We start from the raw sequence: 25,581 nt of genomic DNA, 5'->3' as shown, positions 1-25,581 counted from the left end.
TATGATTTCTGTTCAATATCCAAGCAGTTTATTATTCTGTTGATAAAATTATTTACTTTTTTTTCCACCAAAATAAATCTAATATAACCTGAACTGTCAAATAAAGGACACTTACTTGGCCATCATTACTCTTCATTAGTAACATTAAGTATTTATTATATACCTAAGATAGCAAGTAACACAATAACATGAGTTGGACTCTTGAATAGAACGTATAAAGGTAACATATATTCCCCATATTTTCATAAAACAGCTATTACTTGTAAAATAAGAGTTATGCTATATAATTTATATGATTAGGTTGACAAGGTTGTAGTCGTGGCACACAAATGGCCCCAATAGCTGCCAAAATCAAAGAATTCCACATGATGACATAATGTTGAGATGTGATAACTGTACAGGTGAATAGCATGACACTTGCCTTTATGCCTACACCCTGTGTATTTTGCAGATTGCTCTGAAGTGTGCTGATATCTGCAATCCTTGTCGTGTTTGGGAGCTAAGCAAGCAGTGGAGTGAAAGAGTCTGTGAAGAATTCTACAGACAAGGTCAGATACTGCCGGAAAATGACAGTCCAAAAACACTGGACTAAGCCAGTGGCTTTCAACTGTATATTTACAGAATGGTTAAAATATCCGCCTAGGACAAGGATAAGGCTCAAAATCAAAAAACTAAATTTAAAGTTAATTAGCCTTAACTTGTATTCATTTCTGTAATTGAGTAGGAATTAGGAAATACAGGATGCTCACTGTAGACTTGGAGATTTAGTGTACCCATTGCTCTGAGCCTCAGGTTTTCCATATCCTTGAATACAGTTGTCTAAGCTTCCCAACCCCTCCTGCCTCCCTGCCCTACCCCTCTCTGTTTCTTGCTCCTGCCTCTCATCCTGATATAATGTTCTACGGCATTTATTTTACCTATTCACATCCCATAGCTGTGTTGTTCAGAAATCACTTTTAGAATCCATGGTATAGCATATGATCTTGCACATCAGCATTTTTATGAGGCACATTTTAAACATGTATAAATAGAAAATACAATGTGGCGTATATATTTTTTTACATCAGTTAATATGTACTGTATAAATTTTTATATTTTATCATATATAAATATATATTTGTATATAAAGTACTATACAAACATATTAAGCAGGTGTGAATAAAATTAAGTTTATCAATTTCCAAAATGCTAAATGAGTGAACAAAATAAAAATCTAAAATCAATATTTGGCGTCACTACCCTATGACATCAAACCAGGATCAGTTCTTACACTTGCACACTTTGTACAATTCCACAAAATCAGTGATTTTGCTGGATTAGAGACATGTGTATGAATATTCAATTACACCAAGTAGGTGTTTATGAGAATCAATTTCATATGTAGGAGGAAACCCAGCCTCGTTAACAGAAACAGCTGTATAAGGGGCTTAAAACTGAGTAAGGAACAGCCAAACTCTGCTACTAAGGTGAGGTTGTGGAAGACAGTTTCATGTTACAGGTCATACACCATGGCAAGATTGAGAACAGCAACGGGACACAAGATAGTCATATTGCATCAGCAAAGTCTCTCCCAAGATTTCAAAGCAGACTGGGGTTTTAAGATGTGCTGTTCAAGCTCCTTTGAAGAAGAACAAATAAACAGGAAAAGTTGAGGACTGTAGACGCAGCTGCCGACCAAGGAAACTTAATGTAGCAGATGAAAGGCACCTCATGCTTACTTCCTTTTGACATCAGAAGATGTCTACAAGTGCCATGAGCACAGAACTGATGGAAACTAGTGGGACCCAAGTACACCCAACCACTGTCTGGAGAATTCTGGCCAAAAGTGGTCTTCATGGAAGAATTATGGCCAAAAAGCCATATCTCCAATGTGGAAACAAGGCTAAGCGACTATGAATGAAAACATAGGAACTGGGGTGCAGAAAAATAACAGCAGGTCCTCTGAACTGATGAGTCAAAATCTAAAATATTTGGCTTTAGCAGCCAAAGGACTGCAGAGCGGTACAATAAGAAGTGTCTGCAGGCAACAGTGAAGCTGTTGGAGGTTCCTTGCAAGTTTGGGGCTGCATTTCTGCAAATAAAGTTGGACATTTGGTCAGGATCAATGGTGTCCTCAATGCTGGGAAATACAGGCAGATAATTATCTATCATGTCATACCATCGGGGAGGCGCGTGATTGGCCCCAAATTTATTCTGCAGCAGGACAATGACCCCAAACATACAGCAAATGTCATAACGAACTATCTGCTGTGTAAAGAAGAACAAGGAGTCCTGGAAATTATGGTTTTGCCCCCACAGAGCACTGATCTGAACATCATCTAGTCTGTCTGGAATTACATGAAGAGACAGAAGGATTTGAGGCAACCTACATTCACAGAAGATCTGTGGTTAGTTCTCTAAGATGTTTGAAATAACCTACCTGTCGAGTTCCTTCAACAACTGTTTGCCAGTGTACATAGAAAAATGTATGCTGTTTGTAAGGCAAAGGGTGTTCACACCAAATATTGATTTGATTTGGCTTTCTCTTCTGTTCATTTAGTTTCCATTTTGGTGTGTGTGTGTGTGTGCCTATGAAAAAAGGTAAGCACAACTGAACAAAGCTCTGTATTGTAGCAGGCACACCAATACATATAGGAAAACATTGATAAGAACTAATAGAATTCTGCAAGATCTTGCCCTAGGTTCTATTGATAAGGCTGTAAAAGAAAGATTCTTATTTTGTATGGCTCTTTTATGCCTTGGTTCGTGACTCAATTTTATGTGGTTATATTGGCCCCATAAACATCTGCTTCTTCCGTAGTTTCCACATAACATTCCAAATAACAATTTCTAGTAAATTGTTTTCATTCCAAGTTTTCAAATATTTTAACAATGAAAGTAGTTGTAAACCCTTATATACTGTATACCCAGTGAAGTGACTGGCCACAGAGATAAAACAAATCCTACAACATACGTCATACCTGTTTATCTGCAGTCTTTTCTTCTCTATATCCGTTCAAAGTTGGAGGTTAACCACTTAAGGACCGCCGTATTGCCATTATACGTGATCAGAATGGCACAGGCAGGCACAATCACGTAGATCTACGTGCCTGCCTTCCAGCGGGTGGGGGGTCCGATCGGACCCCCTCCTGCTGGATACGGCGGTCCGTTTCCCTCCAGCAGCGATCCGTGATGAGGGGATGGCCGTTGGTTTTCGGCCACCCCCTCTGGATCGCTCCTGGCCAATGACGAACTTCCTCCCACTGTGTATTGTTTACACAGGAAGGAGGAAGTGATGTCATTCTCCTCGGGGCGGTCTTTTTGACCGGACTACGAGGAGAAGACTAATAGTAAGTGTGCACCAACACTACACTGACATGTAGGTACACACAGGTACACAAACCCCCCCCCCCCCCCGATCCCCCCCCGATCGCCCCCCGATCCCCTCCCCCCCCAGTCACAGTGTCACTGATTGCATTGATCATTTCTTTACTGATCAATGCATTTAGTGTCAGTTGTAAAAGTAAAAACTGTCAGGGCAGTTAGTGTTAGGTCCAGGGTAGCCCCCTATCACCCCCCAATAAAGATTTAACCCCCTGATTGCCCCTAGAGTTAACCCTTTCACCCCCTTTTGCCAGTGTCACTAAGCGATAATTTTTCTGATCGCTGCAGTAGTGTCGCTAGTGTCGCTAGGTAGCTAGTTATTTTTTTAGGTTCACCGCCAGGTTTTTATATCGCTAGGTACCCCGATATACTACCCAATAATGGTTTTAACATCCTGATTGCCCCTAGTTAACCCTTTCACCCCCTTTTGCCACTGTCACTAAGCGATCATTTTTCTGATCGCTGCATCAGTGTCGCTACTGTCGCTAGGTAGCTAGTTATTTTTTTAGGTTCACCGCCAGGTTTTTATAGCGCTAGGTACCCCGATATACTACCCAATAATGGTTTTAACATCCTGATTGCCCCTAGTTAACCCTTTCACCCCCTTTTGCCAGTGTCACTAAGCGATAATTTTTCTGATCGCTGCATCAGTGTCGCTACTGTCGCTAGGTAGCTAGTTATTTTTTTAGGTTCACCGCCAGGTTTTTATAGCGCTAGGTACCCCGATATACTACCCAATAATGGTTTTAACATCCTGATTGCCCCTAGTTAACCCTTTCACCCCCTTTTGCCAGTGTCACTAAGCGATCATTTTTCTGATCGCTGCATCAGTGTCGCTACTGTCACTAGGTAGCTAGTTATTTTTTTAGGTTCACCGCCAGGTTTTTATATCGCTAGGTACCCCGATATACTACCCAATAATGGTTTTAACATCTTGATTGCCCCTAGTTAACCCTTTCACCCCCTTTTGCCAGTGTCACTAAGCGATAATTTTTCTGATCGCTGCATCAGTGTCGCTACTGTCGCTAGGTAGCTAGTTATTTTTTTAGGTTCACCGCCAGGTTTTTATAGCGCTAGGTACCCCGATATACTACCCAATAATGGTTTTAACCCCCTGATTGCCCCTAGTTAACCCTTTCACCAGCGATCACAGTATAAGTGTCACTGGTGACGCTGGTTAGCCAGTTAGTTATTTAGGTTCCCCGTCAGGTTTTTATATAGCGCCAGGGACCCCCATATACTACCTAATAAAAATTCGAACCCCTGATTGTCCCTAGTTAACCCTTTCACCACTGATCACCGTATAAGTGTTACGGGTGACTTTGGTTAGTTTGCTTTTTATAGCATCAGGGCACCCACCATTTATTACCCAATAAAGGTTTAACCCCCTGATCACCCGGCGGGTGATATCAATTAGGTTTTAGGGTCAGGGTCTGCGTCGCCCCAGGCAGCGCTAGGTTAGTGCCAGTACCGCTAACACCCACGCGCAAAGCATACACCTCCCGTAGTGGTATAGAATCTGAACAGATCAATATCTGATCTGATCAGATCTATACTAGCGTCCCCAGCAGTTCAGGGTTCCAAAAAAACGCATTGTTAGCGGGATCAGCCCAGATACCTGCTAGCACCTGCGTTTTGCCCCTCTGCCCAGCCCACCCAAGTGCAGTATCGATCGATCACTGTCACTTACAAAACACTAAACACATAACTGCAGCGATCGCAGAGTCAGGCATGATCCCTGCGATCGCTAACAGTTTTTTTGGTAGCATTTTATATTTAAATCCGGAAGGCAGTGCTTGGTTTTCGGGGTCCCGTACGTGGCTAGGCTCCCAAAAAGTCCCCCACATGTGGTATCCCCGTACTCGGGAGAAGCAGCAAAATTTATTTTGGGGTGTAATTTGACTTCTGCCCATAGCATGTGTGAGCAATATATCATTTAGTGACAACTTTGTGCAAAAAAAAAAAGTTTGTAATATTCCCGCAACTTTTGGCAAAATATAAAATATTCCATGGACTCAACATGCCTCTCAGTAAATAGCTTGGGGTGTCTACTTTCCAAAATGGGGTAATTTTGGGGGGTTTTATGCTATTTTGGCATTTTATGGCTTTCGAAACTGTGATAGGTAGTGAGGAGTTAAATCAAAAATTTGCACCCTTAGAAATCCTGAAGGTGGTGATTGGTTTTCGGGGTGCCGTGCGCAACTAGACTCCCAAAAAGTCCCACACATGTGGTATCCCCATACTCGGGAGAAGTAGCGGAATATATTTTGGGGTGCAATTCTACATATAACCATGGCATGTGTGAGCAATATATCATTTAGTGACAACTTTTTGTAAAAAAAAATTTTATTTTTTATTTTTTGTCATTATTCAATCCCTTGGGACAAAAAAAAAAATATTCAATGGTCTCAACATGGCCCTCAGCAAATAGCTTGGGGTGTCTACTTTCCAAAATGGGGTCATTTGGGGGGATTTTGTGCCATCTTGGCATTTTATGGCCTTCAAAACTGTGATAGGTAGTGATAGGTAGTGAGGAGTAAAATAAAAAATGTATGCCCTTAGAAATCCTGAATGCGGTGCTTGGATTTCGGGGTCCGTACGCGGCTAGGCTCCCAAAAAGTCCCACACATGAGGTATCCCCGTACTCAGGAGAAGCAGCAGAATGTATTTTGGGGTGTCATTTCACATATGCCCATAGCATGTGTGAGCAATATATCATTTAGTGACAACTTTGTGCAAAAAAAAAAAGTTTGTAATATTCCTGCAACTTGTGGCAAAATATAAAATATTCCATGGACTCAACATGCCTCTCAGTAAATAGCTTGGGGTGTCTTCTTTCCAAAATGGGGTCATTTTGGGGGGTTTTGTGCTATTTTGGCATTTTATGGCCTTCGAAACTGTGATAGGTAGTGAGGAGTTAAATCAAAAATTTGCACCCTTAGAAATCCTGAAGGTGGTGATTGGTTTTCGGGGTGCCGTGCGCGACTAGACTCCCAAAAAGTCCCACACATGTGGTATCCCCATACTCGGGAGAAGTAGCGGAATATATTTTGGGGTGCAATTCCACATATAACCATGGCATGTGTGAGCAATATATCATTTAGTGACAACTTTTTGTAAAAATTTTATTTTTATTTTTTTTTTGTCATTATTCAATCCCTTAGGACAAAAAAAAAAAATATTCAATGGGCTCAACATACCCATCAGCAATTTCCTTGGGGTGTCTACTTTCCAAAATGGGGTCATTTGGGGGGGGTTTGTACTGCCCTGCCATTTTAGCACCTCAAGAAATGAGATAGGCAGTCATAAATTAAAAGCTGTGTAAATTCCAGAAAATGTACTCTAGTTTGTAGACGCTATAACTTTTGCGCAAACCAAAAAATATACGCTTATTGACATTTTTTTTACTAAAGACATGTGGCTGAATAAATTTTGCCCTCAATGTATGACTAAAATGTAGTTTATTCGATTTTTCTTATAACAAAAAGAAGAAAATATCTTTTTTTTTCAAAATTTTCGCTCTTTTTCCATTTATATCGCAAAAAAAAAAAAACGCAGAGGCAATCAAATACCATCAAAAGAAAGCTCTATTTGTGGGAAGAAAAGGACGCAAATTTCGTTTGGGTGCAATATTGCATGACCGCGCAATTACCAGTTAAAGCAGCGCAGTGCGAAATTGCAAAAAGACCTCTGGTCCTTAAGGTGTTTATTGGTCCGGAGCTGAAGTGGTTAATAAAGCGTGTCTAAGCTGTCAGAAAAAAACGGTCCGAGAGCTGAAATTGCACTCTGTAGAGCTCAGTGAGGAGAGCTCTGAGAGCTGATTGGAGGGAAGGGCCATAACCCCCTTCACAAAGCACAGAACTGAGGTTGTCAATCAGCTGGAGCTCCATTTTTCTCTTGGTGTCAGGGCAACTTGTTAGAAGGGATTTATGCTGATAGCAGAGGAATGAAGCAGCAGACAGAAATTACACTTAGTGCTTTTAATTTAGACAAGTACGCACTATAGAAGGAAATGCTTTGTTCATATTTCAGTCTGAGGTTTACAACCACTTTAATTCATTGATAGGAAAAGATCACTTCCACCTGAAATTATTTAATTTTTGGGGGTGGAGAGAGGTTTTTCTCCTCTGCTTCCAAACCTTTAGAATTTGGATGAATTAAAACAAAATAAGCTCAGTTCACAAAGCTAACACATTAGAATAAGGATCCTTATTTTCTGCTGAATCCAAAGAGATTTTTAAATTGCAGTCACACAACTAAATGAAAGCTCCGGTGGCATGTGCAAAAGTTTTGTGACTTGTGTGTAAATCTAAGATGGGGGCATATGCTTGTGTGTGGTCAGCTGCAGGCAAGACACCTGTAAAAATTAATCACAGGCTATGAGGCTGACAAGTGCCAAGCAGTTGCAATTGTGGACAGATGAGCGGCCCTGGAAACTGTCTGTGTCCAGGGTTGCTCATCTCTCCTTAATCTCATGTAACTGCTCAGATGTGCGGTTTCATATGTACAGCCGCAGTGCCTATCATTGACTTGTACATACTTTCTGCCAGCTGATTGCATACACCTGTGATTCCTGCCGCACATTTACGCCTATTTTGTGGTGGTGTATGGCCCAAATCAGCTTGATCAGTGAGGCTTAAAAAGTATTTTTAATTAAAGTGTTACTAAACCCACAACAGTAAAATCTGTATATACAGTAAAGCATGCCTGTTATAGTCACTGTGGACCCTAAGGGGTTAATCCTCTGCATTGTGTAAATAGGCTGTTTGATCCTGTCTTCTCTAAATCTTCCCTTTTTTCCACAGTCCTAATCCATCTCCTGATAGTACAGAGCTTTGGTGGCACATGATCAAAATAGTGTGTATCGCTAGAGAGATTTTTTTTCTGGGGGGGGGGGGGTGTATGTGATCAGCACAGGGCCAATCAAAACTGTCCAGACAGAGGGTCGGGAGTCCTGCAGCCTCATTGGACAGTCAGAGGAGAATGAAAACTCCTCCTGCAAGCTTTAAAAGGTACTCCGCTAGACATTGATAGAAGTCACAAGACTGCCATATATTGTTCATGAGAAAAGGTATTTAGCAGGTTATATTTACTAAAAAAATTACATTTCCACATTCTGTGTACTGTGGGACACTACATATAGTGAATGCAGGGTATGGTGTTTAGTAACATTTTAAAGCAAAAAACAAGGTAGAAGTAGTTTTCTGTTAAATAACTATTGCATTTTATTTTTGCTCCTGCAGTACAGTATATGCAGTTTTTCGGTAAGCCTTTTGTAAGCTAGTGTCTGGAAATAATTTTTTTTTTTTTTAATGTGCTTTTTAGGAGATCTTGAGCGGAAATTTGGTCTGGAAATAAGCCCACTTTGCAACCAACAAAAAGACTCCATACCTAATATACAAGTTGGTAAGTATGTGCCTAGGTTCATTTCCACTTGTTGACAATTTTGCTGTTTTTTCTTTTTTATTCAAAGACTCCAAAATGCTTAAAGGGTTAGTTCATCTTTACCAAAGAAAAACTGCCTATGTGAATAAGGGGGTCCTGTAGATGAAAACAAGCTCTGCGGCTTTGTCTAAAGTTAAAAAATGTTCTTGCTGTAAATTAGGCCATTTACATACCTCCCAAAGCATGCCCAAAAAACTCCCAGAGATGGCATCATCCCAACCTGCCTTGTTTACAGGACACTCCCTGCTATTATTGAGCAAGCCCTGAAACCCCTGAAAATATAAGGTCCACTATCTCCTCTAGTGCAGCATTTTTGGGCTCAGACCTACTACGAAAAGAGAGATAGAGCACATGTGAGGGGGTTTGAAGCTGAGAAACGGATGAGCAGTAACAGCTGGGAATGTCGTAGAAACATTCCAGCAATAAGGCAAAAAGGGATGATGCCATCTCTGGGAGTTTTTTAGTCAGGCTTTAGGAGGTGTGTAAATGGCCTGCACCTATAGCAGCGACATTAGTTATCATTGGTCAAAGCTGCAGTTTGTATATACAGGCACCTTGTACCTGCATTGTCATCTTTAATGAAGATGAAGTAACCCTTTAAAGTGGTTGTATATTCTTTTTTTTAACTTTTACCTACAGGAAAGCCTATAATAAGGCTTACCTGTAGGTAAAAAAAATATCTCCTAAACCTTTACGGTTTAGGAGATATTCCCCTCGGTATGCGCCGCTGACTGCAGCGGCGCATGCGCACGAGGGGATTCTCGGCCTGAAAATCCGGCAGTGTCCGGCCGGCCGGAATGAAATCTCCCGCGCGCATGCGCGGGAGTGACGATATCGCGGCTCCGGCCACTCACAGCGCCGGAGCCGCGATACCCGGAAGAAACGCCGAGGGAGCATGTCAGCTCCCTCGGCGTGGATCGTGCCAGATGTCGGGGCCTCGTTCTAAGGTAAGTATTTCATAATGAGCTAGTATGCGGTGCATACTAGCTCATTATGCCTTTTGCTTTGCAGGTGTTAAAAAAAAAAAAAAAAATAGCGGGTTTACTACCGCTTTAATTCGTTTTTATTTACTTTTTTCTAATAATATGTGAACATTATTCAGGCTTTCAGTCATGTTTGATACACTTCCAGGATAATTAGGTGAAGGAGACGGGATTGACACATGACTAAGGCTGGGTTCACGTATGTGGGAATTGAATGCAGGTTTCCCCGCAGGTTTACTCTCATTTACCTTACCAAAACACTAAAAAATATAAGTTTTGGGTTTAAAGGTACAATTCAGTAAGACATAAAATGTGGACAAGTGACACATCCTGTCTTCAAAATTCATATTTTTACATCCCTCGCCACATTTGAAAATTTCCGGTGTTCAGAAGTCTCTTTTCCTCATTCCACAAATACTCAGGAAACAAACATACTTATTGGAGACGCATACAAAAACATACATATCCACTAAGTGAAAGCATGCAGCATAGTAACTTTGTTCTAAATCTATATCCCGTTGAGCATTCAGAGAGAATGAGTATAACACCCACTGATCTGCAGCCACTGTGATCTCCTAGAATCATTTGGAACAGTGTGATTAGCAAGAGCTTGCAGTCCTGCACTGAGATATTCTCAAGCACTGCTCAGGCTGGTAGCAAACACACACATACACACTAAATTTAAAAGTCCTTATTTCCTCTAGGGTAGGGACTTTAAAGATGTCAAATATAGAGATGAAACCATGAGTTAAAATAATACAGCGGATACATAAATACAAGAATAAAACCCAGCAAGTGGAAATCACCATAATGTAGAGCAGCCTTTCTCAACCTTTTCAACACAGAGGAACCCTTGAAATAGTTCTTTGGTCTCAGGGGAACCGCCGCTAAAAATTAGAAATCTACAACTCGTGATACATTAGTGTGATGGTCAGTGGGAAGAATGGTCCTTACACTTGTGGTCATTGGGAAGAATTACCTCCTTAACCACTTCCCACCCGGCCAATGCATATATACGGCCGGGTGGGAGCCGTCTACTCCTGATAGGACGTTCAGGAACGTCATTCAGGAGTAGCGGGATCGCGCGCGCGCCCGCGCAGCGGCGCGATCCCGATGTGCTCGTGTCACCCGGACACGGCACATCTCAGATCGGCAGGAGGGCTCTGTGATTGGCCCTCCTGATCACATGACAGCCGTGTCCAATCACGGCCGTCATGTGATGTAAACAAACAGCCGGTTGCTAGGCAATCGGCTCTCCTCTCCTCACACGGAAGTCACCGCTGAGGAGAGGAGAGCAGATCGCTGCAGCCGGCTGATGATCAGTGAGTATGGGCTGCTTTTTACAGCTTTTTACTCACTGATCATCAGTGTAGTGTAAACACACAACACACCACACAGTACAAACACAGTCCCCACACATGTCCCCAAAACACACATGTCCCCAAAACATACATGTCCCCAAATAATAAAAACACATGTCCCTAATAATAAAAACATGTCCCCCACATATGTCCCACTAAAATCACATGTCCCAATGATTATCTGCACACATATGTACGTGATCACCTGCACACATATGTACATGATCATTTGCGTACATATGTCCGTGATCACACAAACCAATTATTATACACTTAACGGAATTTTTTTTACCAAAAACATGTAGCAGAATACATTTTGGCTTAAATTTATGACAAAATTTGATTTTATTGGATTTCTTTTCAAATAGAAAAAAGAAAATATTGTTTTTTTTCCAAATTTCCGCTATTTTTGCGCTTATATCGCAAAAAAAAAAAAACGGAGTAGTGAATAAATAACACCAAAATAAAGCTCTATTTGTGCGAACAAAATGATAACAATTTCATTTGGGTACAGTGTAGCATGACCGCGCAATTGTCACTGAAAGCGCTAGAGCGCTGAAAGCTGAAAATTGGGCTGGGAAGGAAGGGGGCGAAAGTGCCCTGTATTGTAGTGGTTAAAGATAGCTAAAAAGATCAATAGTGTGAGTGGGAACTTATCTGAGAGGCAAAAATTGCCCATTACTGAAGGAACCCCTAGCAACCTCTGGAGGAACCCTAGGGTTCCATTGAACCCTGGTTGAGAATCACTGATGTAGATGATACCCACTTCTTGGGCTCTTTTCTTGTATTTATGTGTCTCTTGTGTTGGTGTCCTGAAGAAGTGGATAGTGAAACACATTGAGCATATCAGCCAGCTATTGCTAATATGCACATACACTATATTACCAAAAGTATATGGACTCCTTTACACGCACATGAACTTAAAAGGCACCTCAGTCTTATTCTGTAGGGTTCAATATTGAGTTGGCCTACCCTTTGCAGCTATAACAGCTTCAACTCTTCTGGGAAGTCATTCCACAAGGTTTAGGAGTGTGTCTATGGTAATGTTTGACCATTATTCCAGAAGAGCATTTGTGGGGTCAGACCTTGATGTTGGATGAGAAGGCCTGGCTCGCAATCTCCGCTCTACCTCATCCCAAAGGGGTTCTATTGGGTTGAGGTCAGTCAAGTTCCTCCACCCCAAACTCGCTCATCCATGTTTTTATGGACCTTGCTTTGTGTACTGGTGCACAGTCATGTTGGAACAGGAAGGGGCCATCCCCAAACTGTTCCCACAAAGTTGGGAACAGGAAATTGTCCAAAATGTCTTGGTATGCTGATGCCTTAAGAAGCCAAGCTCAACCCCTGAAAAACAACCCCACACCATAATCCCCTCTCCACCAAATGATTTGGACCAGGGCAAAAAGCAAGGCCCATAAAGACATGGATGAGCAAGTTTGGGATGGAAGAACATGGCCTGCACAGAGTCTGCTTCTGGAAGAATGGTCAAACATTCCCATAGACACACTCCTAAACCTTGTGGACAGTCTTTCCAGAGGAGTTGAAGATGTTATAGCTGCAAAGGGTGGACCAACTCAATACTGAACCCTACGGACTAAGACTGGGATATCATTAAAGTTCATGTGCGTCTAAAGCCAGACGTCCCAATACTTTTGGTAATATAGTGTATCTTAATGTGGATTCAGGGCACAAATGGAATGAATGGCTTATAAATGACATGCTTAGTACATTGGTATGGTATGTGGGAATCAAAGGTCATTGTAAACGATACAACATCTTGCAAAAAGAATAGAGTACAATTATATTGTTTTAACTCATGGTTTCATATATATTTGGAACTTTTAATGTCCCTATCTTAGAGGAAATAGAGGTCATTTTGGATATTGACTGGAATGGTACAAATCTCATCATGTATTTTTTGCAGTTCCACATGAATTTAACTCCAATAAAACTGTTCAAGTATAAATAGGGCCTAAAAAGTTACTAAAATGACCTACAAAGTGTTTTTCATAACTATGTAGAGTTGTTATCCAAATGTAGTACAAGAACACGTACAGAGACCCAATTCCCATAGAGCTTGTCCTTGTGTCCTGTAACAGCATACAAGGGATAGAAAGGTCACAAACCAATGACATCACTGCCTTGAATACAATATAATTTATACATTTATAATTTATAATATAATTTATTTTGCCAGTTCCTTTCCAGGAACTGCCCTTACTGATACAATTCACCTGCCTGGGCTTAATCCTGTGATTAATCCTTAATCCTGTGAACACTCCAGAGAGGCCAGTTCCTGGGTAGGAATCGGCATTATGTATTTTTCAGCTTGAACAAAATTGTATCGTAAGAGGTGATGTGATAGATGTGTGTCATTTCTTTAATGTAGAGATGTTAAATAAGTCAACACCAGGGCTTTTTTTTTCTCAGAGAAAAGGTGCAGTAACTCAATCATGCCCACCACACACAAATACCTGTCAAATGGCATCAACTAGTAGTGCTTCCCTCTACATAAAACCCCTCCCTCCACTGCCCTCATCTTCTCCACCTCCTTAAAAGCTCCACCATCTGTCATATATCTCACCTTTGTTGCAATATTAAGCTGAAGCACCTATCCGGCTGTAGTACCTCCCAGCATTATTATTATTATTATACAGGTTTTATATAGCGCCAACAGTTTGCTCAGCGCTTTACAACATGAGGGCAGACATTACATTTACATTACAATTTGGTACAAGAGGAATCAGAGGGCCCTGCTCGTTAGAGCTTACAATCTAAAAAGGAAGGGGCAATTGATACAAAAGGTAATAGCTGTGGGGGATGAGCTGATGGAGGAAGTAAAACAGTGTTAGTTAGAAGCAGGATAGGCTTCTTTGAAGAGAAGGGTTTTCAGGGATCGTCTAAAGATGGATAGATTAGGGGACAGTCGGACAGATTGGGGTAGGGAGTTCCAAAGGATGGGAGAAGCTGTGGTGACAAGGGAGCTAGAGAGCAGGAGTTCTTGAGATATACTATACTATACAGCATACTATACTACAGTCACTTGCAAGGGAGATCATGCAGTAGGAGCATCAACAATTGGTCACCAGGGAAAAAATGGAGACCACCTAGGGTGCAGCCTACCACACACACTCTCCTGCCCATAACTGCACTGAACCCTGGGCACCTGTTCTGTATCTCCCTTGTCCCTGTCCGGCACACAGTGGGATCTGCGCAGGAGATCTGAACTATGGGAGCTACTAGGAGATAAGCTATCACATGTAAACCCAGAAGCTGGACTTCAGTGTTACCAAGTGTTAGTGGTGAGCAGGTAGCAGAAGACCTGAGCCAGAGGTGGTGGAACTGAGTTCCCCCTAGTTCCTGCTGAAAAAAGCCCCGGTCAACACATAACTGGTATTTTAGCAGCCTGATTAGCAAAATGGGATTTAGTACAATTGGGCAGTATGGTAAAAGTTGCAATAGGAAGACAGTTTTTTTAATAGAAAAGGTAGCAGCTATGATGTTGTTGAATCCTTAAATAAGGACTACGGCAAGGTCAGTAAGCAATATATATTTGTATGATCATGCTGTAAATACTTTCAAATTGATTGTAGTGAAAATGTGCTTAATCTTTAATATGTAGATAGGATCCCCCTTGCAAACCTGACAACCAAAATAATACGTTGTTGGCATATGAGTCATGATGTCTCTTGGCGTTATGTGAATCCCAGCACCCCAGAAAATCTAGGATGTGTTTTTAGTCCAACTGATCTGCAGATCATTTACTTTCTATATGCACAGCACCATCTGGTGGCCGAGGCAGAGTAGCGAAGACATGTCAAGTTTCATCTGTTGGTATATGAGCTGCCTGCAGTGATGTGCGAGAGGGGGGGGCACAGAATCATCTTAGACTTTTATGTTTCCTCCATCTCATTGAGCTATATAAATCCCAAAAACAGTATGCGTTTTTAGTGTGTTGGCATTTTTCGAACATTTCAGTGGATTGTTGTTAAGCAGATGGTATATATTTAAACACTGCTTCTATGCGTTTATTCTTTAACAAGTCCTACACTGTTATATATAAAATTCGAAATCACAGACTCTTCTTACTATTCATTGTCCACAGGCTTCATAAACTACATTGCAGAGCCATTGTTTTTGGAGTGGTCAAGATTTACTGGACAGACTCCCCTATCTGAAAAAATGCTAAGTCACCTCAGGAAGAACAGGGCCAAATGGAGGGGTCTCATACACAAGCATTGCAGCAAGGACAATGACCACCTGCTACCTGTAACCGACCAAGAAGGCAAAGAAGACCAAAAGATCAGTGAAGGTGGAGCCCTCTAGTGATCATCTCTTACCTGTAGCATTGCTGTTCTTTTTCTTGCTGCTTTCAGTGAAGAGGGATACATATAATGCTTAGATGGGCTGCTGTTGCTTTTTACAACAGGCTTAAGGAAAGTCAGAAGGAGGCAGAGTATAGATATCTAAGTGCGTTGGGGATCCATTGCTCACCGCTTGGTATACTGCTATATCAGCCCTTCCAACATTTCTGTCTTATCTCAGTATGAGCAAGACCAGCAACCCTACTTTCCAATGATGAAATCGACAGATGGAGAAGGAGGACTCAGATGTCTGGATATCCCTGAAAAAACTTTAAAAGCAGATGGTGTCATGCACAGAGTTATGTAGCAGGGTTGGTACTTTTTACTACTTTTCACAGCTTATTGCAGCTGCTCCCATCCTCTGGTGGACCGTCAATCCATGTTGCAACAGCGAATACATCACATTAAACAAGAACCACAGAAAAACACCAGCATCAACTGGACTTAGAAAAGATCTGTCTGAGAAGACAACTTGGTATTGTTGATACCTAAAGGATCACAGACAAGATATTCTTTTATTTTTACATTTTGTACTCGCTAGATAAGAGCAAACAATTTGATTGAAGCACTACCCACACTATACTACAAAACTTGTGAACAGTTTTACACCACTTTGGATTTAACAAGTAGAGTGATCCTAAAAAAGGGTTCACAGAGACTGTTGGATGGACATATTTGGTGCTTAACCAAACATAACCACTGTCTCCTTGCTGTGACAGAGGGTTCATAAATGTATTTGGAACAGATTTATTGTTGCATCTGTACATGTTCTGTAAATATTAAGCTACTGACTCCATGCCAAATTACTGACGCGTTGTGGTTCTTATACCCAGATATTGGCACTGTGAACAGAAAACTGTTACTTTTAACTATAAAAATACTATAGCATTTGTAAATATGGTTCATAGACTATTTCTAAAAGAGTGCTCATTTCCAGATAAAGGCCTTAAATTTTAACTTGTCATGTTTCAATTGTATTATCAACATAATTCACTATGCCTTTTGTCAAGTCATCACACTTTCTATGACAATAGTCACTATGAAAACGGACAGAGGGTATATAAATTTCTATACTTCACAAGCATTCCTAAAGGAATACGATCCACAGCTCCCAGGATTAAAAGACCTTAAATAACTCCAGCTGATCATCAGTCTACGTTGTGAATAAAAATAAACTTTAGTTTTATCTCTTTTGATTAGCAATGCAATGCAATCTACAAGACAAACAGATATGAGCAACTCTGCAGAATCTGTATATCAGGATATACTGCAGGTACTGTGACCTGCTAATAGTATAATTTGTAATTTCATAAACATCCGTTCCCCTATAGCTCACACCATCATTTTTGTGAGAGCAACCAAAGCCAGTGTGTTCATACTATGTTATGACATGAGCACGTTGAGCCATATTCGTTAGTGGAAAAGTGGTGAAAATCAAGCCACAACAGAGAATAGAAAAAAAGTCAACTGTTGAAGGGTATTTCTACGATATGCAGTTGGTTTATTATTTCATAATCAGTTGCATCATAGGTCCCTTATTTGGCAAGCCATACCAGCCATTTCAATTTTTAATGACAATGCAAACAAAAAAAAAAAAAAATGATTTAGTGTCACATACCATATTGTGTTTATTTTATTTTGTGATATGGTTTCTGGTTACTTTTTGCTTTCAGTGGTAGTAATATAATACTTATGTACATTAACTAATTAGAAGTCACAAATTATGTTTCTGTCATTTGTGTGTGGCTTAATTGTATGCATTGTTTGGAAGGTAATAATTGGAATATTGTACTAGATGTTTTAAGTGCTAAGTTAATGATTTTTGTGTCATTCACCAAAAGAGGAAGGACATTATTCTAAACAGGCCTTAAAATTACCGCATTTAAAGATATTTTAGTTTTCCGTACGCCTATCCCCAAATGATAAGATGTTTTACAAATATTTATTACTATTCTTTTAGCTATGTTATCAGTGGAAAAGCAGCCAGAAGACTGCATAACTTTGAACGTTACAGGATTACAGTGTAAAAAAACATGATTTCTCTTTTAGTGACCTGTAAACAATGTTTAAATTGATAGACCAGAGCTAATAGAGTATGAACAATGGGTACAAAAGTAATGATTTTATTTCACAAATGCATTTGATAAAGTTGGACTGTTCTAGGAAGAAAAATGTGTAAAGGGCACTTGTTTAGACATTTTTTCCATCCATAGAGGAATTCTTAGTATTGGCTGTCAGGTTTTAGTACCACATACACAAATGGACACTGGAAACAAAAAAACATTGGCTAGCACAGAATATCTCCATCTGCAACCATCATGCCTTGGTTTTTTCTTTAGATCTGCTGTTCTTTGCTGTTTAGAAGATTTTTTTCTACTATTAAAGGCCTGTACACACGATACGAAAATCAGATGGAAAAATTTGTACGACGAGCTGTCTGATGACTTTTCGATGTTTTTTCGCCAGACAAAAGCTGGATGTGCAGACTATAAAATTTTTGTCGAATGTAAACTCAACGTCTGATTTTCGTTTCTTTAGTACGGTTTTCATACGAAAAAAATTGTAAGAGCAACACTACGCATGCTCAGAAACAAAAGAACACATACAAAACGATTCAACACTTTACGTCACTCCTGACGTTGTATTCTGTCATACGAAAATATTCGGATTGTGAGTAACCACTTCACTTTCGACATGAGACTAGCATGCCAAAAAAAATTATGTTTGGTCATTCGAAAATCTAAGCTTGTGTATGAGGCTTAACAGTTGCTGGTAGATTCATGTTGGATGAGATAAAACTTGGAAGTCTCTCCAGTCAGTTAAGAAGCACTGGTAGATTTATCCCAGATAAAAAAAATCCCAGAAGTCTCTCCAGTCTGCCAATGAAGGCAGGTTTTCCCAGTTTTATGCTGATGTTTTTTCTCTCACTTTATCTTTATTGATGCATTATTGATCCATACTGTATGAGACAAAACTTAAATCACCATTTTTATCTGGTTTTCCAAAAAGCCAGATTAAGAGATAGCACCCAGTGTCATGCACTCCCACAAAATCAATAGCCATAGAGAACAAACTGTCAGCCATCCCAGAAAACATGAATTGAAACAAACCAATAAGGGGAGGGGGGAGAAAAAACAAACAATACATCTAGTATGGCAAGGATTATCCATTTCAGGACTATGAGAGTGATGCAATGGGAAGACCAATAGAAAACCACCACTAAAGTCTATGCACTTGTGAGCCCCTGGAGGAGGGGCATTGGTGGTTTGTACCACCATGCTGGTGTTTTTTCTCTAGTCTTCTAAAGCTAGGCCAAATATGAAAATCCAGGATAAGGTCACTAGTTAGCCAAGCGGCACAGATTCCTAGTTTTGGATCTATACTGTTGTTCTCTATTTCAGGTGGAACCTGAACCTTCACAAATCTTCACTGGAGCTGACTCATAAGCCCACGTTCGCATTGGGTAGATTTGGTATGCGATTTGACAAATTGTCAGCTATTACGGGCAATGCCACCATCCAAAACGGTGTATTGCCGACTTTGTGGCGCCTCACCGATTCCCAAATGTAGTTCCTGTACTACCATTAGCAAAGATGTCTGTCAAAACACCCTTGAAGTCAGACTGCATTGCCAGTTTGAAATTGTGCGAGTTCAGTTGAAATTGCACGATTTCAAACCCGTATCAATGTGAACCTAGGCTAAGGGTTGATTTGCTAAAACTGGACAGTGCTAAATCAGCTTCTAACTTCAGCTTGTTCAACTAAGCTTTGATTAAAAAAACTTAGAACCCAAGGACCATTTTTCCATCCAACTTCATGACTGATGTCCTTAACTTACATGGCTGCTGAAGCCCTGTTTTTTTTATTTCTTGTTTGATTTATTGAATCTTTGAATTTGTGTGTTCCTTTGATGCTAGCAGCTAAGAAGGCAACTTTTTGCATGGTCTCTCATCAGACATGGAAAGTGTCATTAACTTAGTGTGAGTCTCAGGGTATACAACCTAGGAGTTTCTCTATGACACAAATCCTCTCCTTCCTGCAGCTGTCTCTGGACCAGTGTTTAGCATTCAGCACTTTCAAAGGACAGGTTTTTCTTTCAAATCTATCTTAATTGGTCTTTCGCTCCTTCATTTGGACCTTTGTAGAGTTAATCTCCCACAAAGCTCCCTCTGTTCATTATTACCCTGCGTCTCTATAGGATGCAATTCTCTCTGGAAGTTCTCCCTCTTCTACTCCTACCTACAAGGAGGTGTTTCTCATAGCCATCTCCTTTAGAAGGCAAGTGTCTGAACTGGCAGCCTTGTTCTACAAGGAACCCTTTTCTAGGTTTACATAGGGACAAGGTGGTGCTGAGGTCTTTTTTCCTCCATTGTCTGGATGTTGTTCAAGCTGCGAAAGTCTCTTAGATGCTGCTTCTTCAAGAAAACAGATTTTTTTTTTTTTTTTTGTTATCCTGGATGGTCCCTATAGCTGTACATTGGCTTCTCATTTCACCATCTCTAGGTGGCTTAGTCAGGCCATTATTCAAGCTTAAAGCAGTATTAAACCCCCAAAAAAAGTAATATAGTGTGGCTTACCAATCCTTAGATGTGGTGGTTGCATCAATGTTAATTTTTATGCTTTTTTTCACCTGGGGCTCAGTCCAGTAACACACTTTCTGTATTGGAGTTCCCCCACTCTGGATGAAGGAGCACATGGGAACCTTTGGACAGTAGAATTGTTAATCTGGGGGGCAAGAGTGGAGTGTCAGATATACTAGCAGATTTAGATACACTAACAAATTAAAGCTGAACGCTAGCTAACAGTTTATGAGCAGATACAGCACGTTGTTTGTTCCTTTGGGGATAAAGGTTTTACATAAAGAATAAATAAAAACATGATCATTACAAGCACCTCTGTCAGTAGTAGGTTCTTTGTCTCAGACCTCTAACTGCTACACCTATAGAACAGCTTGTTCCGTTGACAAAAAGCAGACAGGCAAAAGCACCAGGTGAATATAAAGGAAAGGAAGCTTAGAAAAGAAAACCAATGCAGCAATCACATCTTAGAATTGATAAGCTGCAATTTAATAAATGTTTGTTTTTGGGTTTAATACTGCTTTAACTTCTCGAGGATCATGTTCCACCCTTTTCTGCAATTACATACTCTGTTAGATCTGTGAGTGCATCATTCGGCATCATGCAACCTATCCAAGTTTGCAAGGCTACAGTCTGGTCTCCTGTTTTATAAGTTCAAGCTGTCCCCAGGCATTATGGTTGTGGGAGGGGTTATGTGCTGGACAACATGTTTTCGTTATCAATGTCCATGCCTCCCATAGGCAGCCTTATAACCTGACAGTCTAATGCCCTGTACACATGGTCAGATTTTCCAGCGGAAAAGGTCCGATCGGATTATATTGTCAGAAAATCTGATCATGTGTGGGCTCTATCGGACTTTTTCCGTCGGAAATCCCGACGGAAAAAGTTTGAGAGCTGGATCTAAAATTTTCCGTCAACAAAATCTGATCAGACTTTTTCCGATCGTTTGTAGAGAATTTCGATGGACAAAGTGCCACTCATTCTCAGATTAAATTACGAGACCAAAGCTATTGGCTACTAGCCTCTACCTAGTCCCGTCGTACGCAACGAACGTCACCACGTTCCAAACGATCGGATTTTCCGACAACTTTGTCCGACCGTGTGTATGCAAGACAAGTTTGGCACCAAATCCGTAGGAAAAAATGGATTTTGTTGTTGGAATGTCCGACCATGTGTACAAGGCATTCCTGTGCCCCCAATCAAATTTATGGTCAGTACAAAACTCCTATTATTTCTGTCAAAGTGAAAAAAACATTGCTGAATGGTAAGTTCAGGATGATATGACCTTCCTAAGTGTCTGTTCTGATATTCAGATAATTGTCATTATAAAACAACACATTAATCTTAATGCACACTTCATAAAGATCAAACAATTCCAAAGATCAAAGATACTTGGTACTGTCATATACACTTATTTCTGATAGCAAGGCATACAAAAAAAAGATATCTTAAAGTGGAAGTAAACCCATCGATTTAAACAGTTTAAAAAAAGGCATGCCGGGAATGCTAACTGCACATTGGCTGTGCTCTCAGCCAAACTATCAAACCATCCAATGGCTGGTGTCATAATGAATCACATGTGCAGCACCATAGCAGTTGAAGATTAAACAGAGGCAAAGATGGCAGCTTCCTTGGCTGAAATAGGGGAGTTTACTTCCACTTTTCTCCCCGTCACTGAATGCAGAACAAGATGAAGTATACTGCTTCTTGGATGATTCTGTAAGTGTTATAGTGAATATTAGTAAATTCTCACTGTACAGATGGCAGTTTGTTTATGCAAAACAAAAAGATGATTCTGCTGTGGGCAGTATCATCTGAACAATATTCCAGATGTTTATATGGTACATAACATGACATAAAACTTCATTTTAACATGCATATTCTTGATAGAGATCAAGCCTCAAATTTATTTTTGTTGTAAGTGTGCTTTATACATTTCTACATGCACATCAAAAAAAAATAATGGGGACCTAAGTTTGGTTCCATGCTCCCTAGAAGTAGTATATTGGAGAGAAATTGTAACATTTAATAAAAAGGGAAAGCGCAGCAGAGTTTTATATACAAATTTTAAAATGCTTCTTCTAGTGGCCTTCTGTATTTAAGGTAAGATGATTAGCTTGACTAAACAAGAATTTAAGTATTCTAGGCCCCCAGTAGCTCTTGCCATAATGTGCAAATATGCACAAAACTATTCTTAGCTGCCCCCTTTCCATGACTGCGTTCAAAATACCTTATACTTGCCTAAATATCAGCTCCATAGAGATCTTCCCTTTGTGATCTGGCTAGCACCGCTCAATCTCCCCTCCAAAGCCTTCCCAGTCCTTTATCACAAATGCATTGCCCAAATTCCATTAACTTCATCAAAATCCTATCTACTGCGTGGTAACCTACATTGAATCCAAATGGGAAACCAATCTGTTGAAGTTACAGTGCAGAGCTAGGTAGCTTTTGGAGCACTAGCCAGGCTGCACAGCAAAGTTCTCCATGGAGCTGCTGTTTAGGTAAATATAACCTACTGCAAAAATGTTTAGCATAAGGATGGGAAGCCAGCAAAGTATAGTGGACTAAAGAAAAGTATTATTGTGGTAATATTGGTGCATTTGAAAAAAATTTAATGTCTAAAAATAAAAAGAAAATCTTTGAATTCCAAATGTTTATAGGTCACAAGTGATCATTAAAGCCTAACTCTAGGCATACAGTTAACATACCTGTTAATGAAGATGATCATGGAAAATATTAAGTACAAGATGTAACACATTGGGGTTGATTTACTAAAACTGAAGAGTGCAAAATCTGGTGCAGCTGTGCATGGTAGCCAATCAGCTTCTAGCTTCAGCTTATTCAATTAAGCTTTGACAAAAAACACATGGAAGCTGATTGGTTTCTATGCAGAGCAGCACCAGATTTAGCACTCTCCAGTTTTAGTAAATCACCCCCCATATGTACTGGTGGTAATTGTAACACTGTACTGGTATTCAGGTTGCAGCTACCACGTACTAGAGTACAGCTTCTTATGCAAGCAAAAAAGAATTACTTGTTTGCTCTCATGGTATGCGAATAAAGCAGTATGTACAAACACTGCAATTACCAAGGAGCTTTGTGATAACTATAGTATTATCAGGTAACTGAGCAATCATAACTAGGTGGCTGGGACCCATATTCTAACTAACATATGTAGGCTAATCCATATTGGAAAATAAAGGCTAGCTTTGTTTTAACTAAAGCATCCAATTTCTAGTAATCATGCATTGATCAGGCTAGAAAATAAGTGTATCTTAAATTGCTGTAGGTGACTACAACCAATTGCTTTAAAAGGGAAAATATAGTGTGCAAGAAATTTAGATGTAAAGCTTTATTAAAAAAAAATACTGTTATTTACATCAAGTCAATGCACTATATATCTTATAGTATATATCAGTATATCTGAAAAAGAAAAGACTACACATTCCCGTTCAGTCCTTAGTACAGGTTTTGTTATGTTTGGCTAACAGATAGGATATTTCATATTTGCTGATTTCCATAAGACTTTAAAAGGGAATGATAAGATAATAGGGATCACAAATATGGAAAAGTAGGCATTAGTGGCTTGATTTCATTCACAACAATTATCCCTGGCCCAAAAACAAATTTGAAGTAATGAAATGATTACTATTGCTTGACATTTGATTTTAGAATCATATTCAATTATATATTTCAATATATAAAAAAGAACTTCTAAATTATTACATTGTAGTAATATACCTTAGTAACTCTATTTTTTAGTAGGGAGACTGCTAGCAATTGTAATTGAATTTTACAATATACACATACTGTATAATTTAGGGCAAGAAGTATTACCTAGGTTATAAGGAATAATTACACTTAAATTGAAAATGATAAAATCCCAGTACTGAACATTTCCAAAAAACATACTGACAAATTTAAAGTAACTAAGACCCAAACTTTTAATTTTGGATGGAGTAGGGAATAGTGAAAACTGTCAGTTTTTTTCCATCTGTAACTCAATAGGAAGGTTTTCCTTCAGTTCCCTTCTGTAGACAGAACAGGTAGTGATAAAAAAATCTCCCAAAAGTGAGGAAAATCCTTTGTTGACCATTGTCACTGGAACAGGTGTCTTCATTGGAAGATCTCCCCTCTATTCCTGTTCCAGTGGCAGCTCAACATTTTGGTTCCCCCCCTCATTTTTAGTCCTGATGACAAGGGTTTCCAGGATAAAGTGAGAGATTGTATTTCCCTAATGAATGAAAACAGCAATAAAAACCTGACAGAGCTTCTAACTATTCTTTAACAAAAACTAAAATAAAAGTTCTGGTCTTAGATACACTTTATGGTTTCTTTGGGTATTTGTTAACTATGGACCTCTAAATGTGACTATATGTGTCCATAGCTACAGTATACAATCACTTGGGCTATTCGTTACTGGACAGCTACCAAATTGGACAAGTGGGGGGATTACCTCCTTGGGGTCCAGTTGCCCCCCCCCCCCCATCTTCTATAGGAACATTTATCTGTGACTTTAACAGGGACTTTATGGGAATATACATGCACATTATAGACAAATCAACAATACTGTAGATTAATTATAGGCAGTGCTTGCAGTTGACACTGTAGTGTGGGAACTACCAGTCTCAGACCTTGAAAATCTAGGTAAACTATACATGCACAGCATTCAACCCCCCACATTAGTCATATTAAGTAATTCAGCTCAATAAAGAATAGGAACAGAGCATAATGTACTGAGTCGAGATAAATGATATCCAGCATAATGTTCCCGTGATTTCAGTGGCATTATTACAGCAACGTGGTTCTAACAGGCAGATGTTTTGTTATTGGAAATTATAATGAAAAGGGCTATGTTTGTTTCACATTAGAAATGTGCTTTAACAAAATGTGTGAAAGGTTGAGCTTAAATCCATGGACTGTGTTTAAAATGGGTTTTAGGCAGCTTTAAAAAGAAATTGTATTTTCCTAATTATTATATATTACAAAAAAAAAATCATTTGCACATAACGAAATATAAACTATATTTCTTCAGAGACTTCAAAATATATTAATAAACTGTGGTTTTGCACATTTACATATCACTTTCTTATGACGACTTTCATTCTTTGTTAAACATGGGCATTCAATGTCTGTAAAGAAAATAAATATTCGTAATATTAAAAAATAGTTTTCATAAATCTTGTTTTATAACGCTGCAGTTTGATGAATGTAAAATATAATCAATTATTCATGCATATGCACTCATGGCTGTCACTTAAGTATGTCACTTGCATTAAAAATGTTGACAGATATCTGTATGGAAATCTCATACCAACACAAGGATCAGTACTGTCTTTGATGGTGCCAGTGATGGGGGCTTTATTAGTGGAGTGCTTTTTCTTTAAAAACTATAGAGTGCCAGTTTTAAAAAGTAATGGAGTGTCTGTGTTGTACATAGCTGAAAATAATATTCCTGCTGTCTGTATCAGAGAAACTAGTTCAAATAA

The 25,581-nt window shown here is 39.6% G+C and overlaps 1 protein-coding gene across 2 annotated transcripts in view; it reads left to right on the top strand.

The window, feature by feature from the left end:
• The window catches only part of PDE7B (phosphodiesterase 7B), a 473,856-nt gene extending 457,383 nt beyond the window's left edge, over positions 1–16,473 (top strand). For both annotated transcript variants that reach the window (XM_077486808.1, XM_077486807.1), the window contains 3 exons: positions 452–548; positions 8,689–8,769; positions 15,258–16,473. In XM_077486808.1, coding sequence (XP_077342934.1) covers positions 452–548; positions 8,689–8,769; positions 15,258–15,478 — 399 coding nt within the window. In that variant the 3' untranslated portion in view covers positions 15,479–16,473. The remainder of the gene's footprint in view (positions 1–451; positions 549–8,688; positions 8,770–15,257) is intronic.
• The last annotated feature ends 9,108 nt before the right edge of the window (positions 16,474–25,581 follow it).

The sequence above is a fragment of the Lithobates pipiens genome, unplaced genomic scaffold (genome assembly GCF_037356315.1).
Source record: "Lithobates pipiens isolate NorthernLeopardFrog02 unplaced genomic scaffold, aLitPip1_a1.2 Scaffold_18, whole genome shotgun sequence".
NCBI classification, from domain to species: domain Eukaryota; kingdom Metazoa; phylum Chordata; class Amphibia; order Anura; family Ranidae; genus Lithobates; species Lithobates pipiens.
Note: the sequence above shows the minus strand (reverse complement) of the source record. Positions and strands in the feature narration are given on the sequence as shown.